General features: G+C 62.3%; 1 protein-coding gene across 2 annotated transcripts; it reads right to left on the bottom strand.

The window, feature by feature from the left end:
- Positions 1-939: 939 nt before the first annotated feature.
- Positions 940-5616, bottom strand: SIX2 (SIX homeobox 2). Of its 2 annotated transcripts, none has more exons than XM_084901021.1 (2): positions 4315-5616; positions 940-2209 (listed from the first exon to the last, which is right to left on the bottom strand). In XM_084901021.1, the coding sequence occupies exons 1-2, from the start codon at positions 4878-4880 to the stop codon at positions 1873-1875; spliced, it is 903 nt and encodes a 300-aa protein (XP_084757147.1). In that variant the 5' UTR covers positions 4881-5616; the 3' UTR covers positions 940-1872. The 2 variants fall into 2 exon arrangements, with proteins under 2 accessions (XP_084757147.1, XP_084757148.1); XM_084901022.1 differs by having other exon boundaries at positions 4321-5613.
- Between the last annotated feature and the right edge of the window lie 614 nt (positions 5617-6230).

Consider the following 6230-nt stretch of genomic DNA (forward strand, 5'->3'; position numbering starts at 1 on the left):
GGCAGGTTTGGTCCTAAACGTCCTGGTGGCTAAAGTGGGACATGTTCGGTATTTACAGCAACCGCAACCTAAAACACATCAATTTCCTCTAGGAGGGACATCCTGCCTGCTTGCCAGGACTGGCTAGACGGGTTGCTTTATAGGAGAGGAGGGGGCTCAATCCCTCAGAGGGGAGGGATGGCTGCAGATTAATTTACTGTCACAGAGGCGCCCAGGGCACACGACGCTAGGAGGTGCGCCCCTAGCTGGCCCGCCAAGCCCAGGCGCCCTCTTGCCTCCATTTACAACACCCGCCTGGCCCGTGGGGCCAGCCTCCCCGAGTCTCCTCTGACTTCTCCCCTCCCCACCCGTTCTTCTCCACTCCAGAACGCTGTTGTTTTCTGAGCTTGGAGGACTTTGCTCTACGGCCACCCACAAGACTTCTCCAGCTTCAAGGCTAGATGAGCGGCTGCCCTTGTGGCCAGGGAATCTGCCCAGGATCGGTCGGGTCTGGTTCTGGGAACTGCGATCATCACTAAGGAGCGCGCCCATTCAGGAAACCACCACGACCCGATCTGTTCCCCATTCTCGGTATTTCCAAACACGGTGCCCACACTCCGCACAGACTCCCATTTCCTCCCCGGAGGTGAACAGAGAGGTGGTGAGGGCACCGCTTGGCCTGTGGGGGGGAGAGGAGTCCGAAGGAGGAGCGGGCCGCCCCCTCCCCCATCTCTCCCAGAGCTCCCTGGACAAGAAAAGCCAGAGGGCTTTGGAGGAGGGTTCTGAGTTTTGAGTTTTCCACTTCCACACCGTGTGTGCACCTGTGGGAAGGTGTCCCCGGGTTTTGGGACTCGGGGCATCCCTGCCCAGAATGGTCCGCCGGAGTGTCCAGTCCCGGTAGGGTAATCAGACACTGTTGCACTCGTGGCTCATGGTCCTCGTGGTGTATATCCATATATATTTATCATTTCTAATTTTATTATAAAATAAAAGCAGAAATATTTCCTGAAGAACATTCACATGAGGGCGCGACAGGGAGATGGCAAGTCCGAGGCTCGGGAGGCACGCTCTGGCGGGAGCACTGTGGTCACGATCAGGGAGGAAGAGGAGAGTGCAGGGCTGGGCCTCGCTGAGAGAAGTCGACCAGCGGGAAGGTGGGGGGTAAGGGGGCCGGTGGGGCCTTCTCACCACTGCCCTTTCTCTTTCAATGAAGTTACTAGGGCAAAGCTGACACCTGCAGCCCCAACGAGCCCTCTGGGAGGGCCGCTGGAGATGGCCTGCATTCAAAGGCTGTCTTTCCTTTGCTTTTCCCCTCCTACCCCCAACCTCCGAAATCCAGGTGTGGCGGTGGGGGTCAGAAGGCCAGGCAGGGGGAAAAGACTGAGGGGTACAGACCCAGGGCCAGGATACGTGAGGCTGGGAGAGAGGAGAGGCAATCAGAGAGAAACAGAGAAACAGAAACCTGGTGAGAAATGACAAGCCAGAAATATAAAGGGAAACAGAGGCAGAGTAAAGAAGGGGAAAGCAAGAAAGGGAGAAAGAGAGAAGAGAAGAAAGGGAGAAAGAGAGAAGAGAAGAAAGGGAAAGGAAGAGAGTGCGAGGGAAGAGAGAACAGACAAAGAGAAGCAGAGAGAAGGTAGGAGAGAGAGCATAAGAACTGTGTATAATTTATTCCCTTCCCTGGTTCAAGACCCAGTCCCAGGTCTCCAGAGGATCTCAAAAACCAACGTGTTGGGGGGGAAAAAAAATTCCCAGCAAAGGCCAAACCCGAGGGCCATCCGCAACACCAATGGGGCGGTTCTGCCCGCTAGCCCGCGGGTCTCTCAGTCCCTGCGGCCTCTTTCAGTCCTTGGCGCCAGCCGCGGAGGCCCGTGCCCCGGGGCGGGTGGGGCTCTAGGAGCCCAGGTCCACCAGGTTGGCTGACATGGGGTTGAGGATGGAGTCCTGCAGGCCGTGGTGGTGCTGCAGCGGGTCCGCGCCGCCTCCGCCTGGCACGGGCACCGGCACGGGCACGGCGCTGGGGCCCGGGGGGTGGCCCAGGCTGTGCAGGGATGGCAGCCCGGGTGGCGGCGGCGGGCTGAGCAGCAGCGCGGGGCTGGACGACGAGTGGTCTGGCGTCCCCGACGGCGTCTTCTCGTCCTCCGAGCTGCCTAGCACCGACTTGCCGCTGCCGTTCAGCGACGCCGCCAGCGGGTTGTGGCTGTTGGAGTTGGAGTTCTCGCTGTTCTCCCTGCAAGTGCGGGAGCAAGGGCGCGGGTCAGCGGGGGAAACGGAGGCGGCTCCGCGCTGCGGCACCTGGAGCCCCAGCCTGCGTCCTCCTGGGAGCCAGGGCCTCCGGGTTCCGCCCGCGTATTTGGTTTCTACCATCTTATGTTTGGCCCGGCCTGGGGCTCTCCTTCCTGCCAGTTCTCAATCTCTCAACACCGATTTCTCGACTCTCCTCCCGGTGTCATCTCTAACGCCCCACCTCTCATGCTCTCAATCTCATGAAAATCATTCCTGCTCCTCTCTGCCCCCCTCATTGGCCTGCTAACACTCTCCCCCTCCCTCCTTCCCAGAGCAGAGGGGTAGGGAAGCGTGGCTCCCAGGAGTTGGTCTGGCTTTTCACATCTTGGCTCTGCTATCCAGGGTTGGCTGGGTAGATGTAGGGCCAAGAGGGTGGAGGGGCCCTCGATACCAGACACTTAAAGTTGGGGACCCCAGAGGCCCTCATCTCCTTTTCCTTTCCTCTGCTGGAGGGAAACCCCTCACTGCGGGCAGGTTCCCGGAACTGAGTCCTTTCCCTCCAGCTCCAAACTGGCAGGCCTGGTGAGGGGCACCTGGTTGGAGCTAGCCACCAAGCCCTACAGATGCAGGACCCCCTTCCCCTGGTGGCACAGTGAGAACTTCCTCTGGGGGACTGGAAATCGGGCGCTTGGGTGGCAGCTCATGGGAGATTGGGGACAGGAGAACGAAGAGGCCTACACTTTCCCGTCACCCAGGAAAAGGAGGGACTCTGTGGCCCTCACCTGGGCCTGGCCCGAGAACCAAGTTCCTCAGGAGTCTGGATGCATGCCAGTCTGGGTGGAAGGGGACCCTAGCTGCGAGAACCCACCTCCTTGCCCTTCCTTTAACTGGCAACCCTGCCAGATTTGAAGGTTTGAAATATTGGGTAGTTTTTCTTCACCAGCTTCCCAAGGCCTTTTCTTCCCGTTTTCCTGGAAGGGAACTTCCCACAGAGCTGATACCCTACAACTGTGGACACCTTAACCTCATGGTTTCAGAGACTAGGGTCCCCCTGACGTGCTCCCCCGCTGCAGAGATCTGGTTCCACTGTTCAGTACTTCCACCTAACCCTAGTCATGCAAACTCTGGCTTACATACACCGGGTGCCACCAACTCCAGGGATCTTGTTTTGCTGTCGCCCGAAGGCTGGATTCTGCTCCCACAATCGGTTTCTCCCTCATATCCTCACCCCTGGCCAGATTTGGATTTCTGAGGGGCCACAGGGCTGGCATCCACAAGGACCTAGGTCCGTGTTAGCCTAGTTCAGGAAGTTTTGCTTTCCCTGAGGACAAGCCACTCTCAGCCTTTCCACTGCTCTCAGCTCACCCCAGACCTAGACCTACCCACCACGGTGGGTAAAACCCAAGGAGAGAGGGGTCCAGGGCATGGCAGGCCAGAGAAGGGCTGCTGGGTCCAACAAGGCAGAAAAAGGGGCATAGGCGTCTCTTCTCTCCCAGAGCTGACACTTGCCAGCTTTTGGCCTCCTCGTCCTTTCTATGCGGGATAAAAGATTCTTGCTGTCAACTCCTCTATCCAGACAAGGAAAATTCTTGTCCGGGCCACCCTCCGCATTCAGGTCAAACCAGGGAAGTTCCAATCCCAGGCTAGTTAGTGGGCCTAGCACTGAGTAAGGCCCACGGAAAGTGCAGACGCGCTGCAAGTGCTAGCGAATTCGCTTAAGCCTCCCGAAATCAGCAACCCAGACAGGCCAAACGCACTCAATCCTTCGGAGGACTCTCAGGCTCTGTCCGCTAAGCCCCGCTGGCAGGCGACCCAGGATCACTGTCTTGCTTTTCGCCTGGAAGCTCACTGCGTCTCCATTTTTTTTTTTTTTTTTGTCCACAAGCGACCCGGGTGGGCGTCAGCCAATAACTTCCCCGATTGCTTTGCCCGCTTTAGACAAATCTCTGCCCTCTGGGTCTCCCCGCTGCCACCGGGTCAGGCCAGGATTCACTCGTGGGCCGTGGCTTTGACTAAAAAGGGCCCGGTGTAGGCCTCTCCTGGGAGTTAAAGCCCACCCATGCCATGCGACCCCCTCCCTGGAGCCCAAGGGGAGGGGGCTCTACTTACTCGTACCTTTCCTTGGCCTCGGCCGCCCGGTCGCGCTGCCGCCGGTTCTTGAACCAGTTGCTGACCTGCGTGGTGGTGAGACCTGTGGCCTCGGCCAGCTCCCGCTTCTCCCGGGGCGACGGGTAGGGGTTGTGCGCGTACCACTCACGCAGCACGCTGCGGCTCTTCTCCTTGAAGCAGTAGCTGGTCTCCTCGCCGTCCCAGATGGAGCGCGGCAGCGGGAACTTGCGGCGGACGCGGTACTTGCCCACGGCGCCCAGGGGCCGGCCGCGCAGCTTCTCAGCCTCGATGTAGTGCGCCTTGAGCCACAGCTGCTGCAGCTTGGCGTGGTTGTGCGGCGAGAACTGGTGGCTCTCCAGGATCTTGTAGAGCTCGCGGAAGTTGCCGCGGTGGAAGGCCACCACGGCCTTGGCCTTGAGCACGCTCTCGTTCTTGTGGAGGTGCTCGCAGGCGGGCAGCGACCACAGGAAGCGGCCCAGCCGCTCGATGTTGCCGCCCTGCTGCAGCACCTCGCACACGCACGCCACTTGCTCCTGCGTGAAGCCGAAGGTGGGCAGCATGGACATGGTGCCGGCTGCGCCCCCGCCCGCGCGCCCTCACCGCCGCGCCGCGCCGTCCGGCATGGGCGCCTCCCCGCCGGGCGGTCCGGGCCCGAGAGGCGGGCGGGGCGGGCTCCCCGGCCCGGCGCTGGTGCTGGCTCTCAGCGGGCGAACTAGCTCCGATCACGGCAGTGCGGCCCCGCGTCGGCCGCGGCCCCCGCGCAGCTCCGGGGCCCCGGCGCCCGCCCGCCCCGCCCTCGCCCTGGTCCCAGCCCGGGGGCCGCCCGGGGCGCCGCTCCGCATGCTCCGCGGATCCGCTCGCCGGTCGTCGGTCCCTCGCTGGCTGGCTTCTCGCTTAGGTCTCCCTCCCGTCTAGCTCGCTCGCTTTTTTAATAATATTATTCTAAGCGGGCATGAGGCGCGGCGGCCCGCGCCCTGATTGGTCTGGTTATCTGACCCGGGGCCTGCCCGCGCCAGACAATAGTCGGAGTCAAATTATTCGCCATGGAGACGCTGTCAGTCACCGGTAACCCGAGCCCCGGCGGGCCGGGCGGCCCCCCCACGGCTGGCTCCGCTGACAGATCGCCCGCCCGGCTCCGCGCAAAGCAAAGCGCAGGGCGGCTGGAGACGGGAGCCGGAGGCGCTCCAAGAGCCCGGGAGGCGGAGAGGGCCGGGCAGGGGCCCGCGGCGGCGGCGGTGATTGACGGAGCGGACGCCCAAAGAGCAAGGGAGGAGACGGGCCCGGGAGGGAGGGGGCGGAGTGGAGACGCGCAGAGGAGAAAAGGGGAGGACTGGGGGGGGGGGGGGGGAGAGGGGGAGAAGGAAAGGCGGAGGGCTGCTTAGGGGGGTGCCGGGAGGAAGGGAAGAGAGGGGTGGTGGAGGAAGCCTGGAAGAGGGGGGGGAGAAACTTTGGGGAGCCTTTAGCAGGCTCCGCGCGATGCCTCCGCCCCACTCCGGGTCACCACGCCCCTCTTGGGGCCACTGTCTGCGGGGGCAGATTCTCCCCGGAGCTGGCCAGTGGGCTGGGAGAGTCTGGACGTTCGCGGACGGCCCCTCCAGGGTTTGGCTTTTCCTGCTGACCGCGCCCTACCCCCATCCTCGGAACTCTGGACCGGAGCGATCCCTCGAGGGAGAGAAGGAGGGAGGGAGCAGGGGACGATTTGGCAGTGGCCGCGGGCGGACGCCTGAGAATCCACTTCTCGGAGGATCCCGCCTCTCCTCCCTCTCCTAACCCCGCGGCCGGAGCCGCCTTGGCCCCGCGCTCCCTGTCCTTGCCGGGCGGGGACTCAGACTTAACCCCACGGGCCCCACGGATCGAGCGGGCCGAGAAGCGCCAGCACTTCCGTGTGGCTCCTACGGGAAGTGGACTCCGGTCGG

Source organism: Pipistrellus hanaki (genome assembly GCF_964339955.1).
Source record: "Pipistrellus hanaki genome assembly, chromosome: 12".
NCBI classification, from domain to species: Eukaryota; Metazoa; Chordata; class Mammalia; order Chiroptera; family Vespertilionidae; genus Pipistrellus; species Pipistrellus hanaki.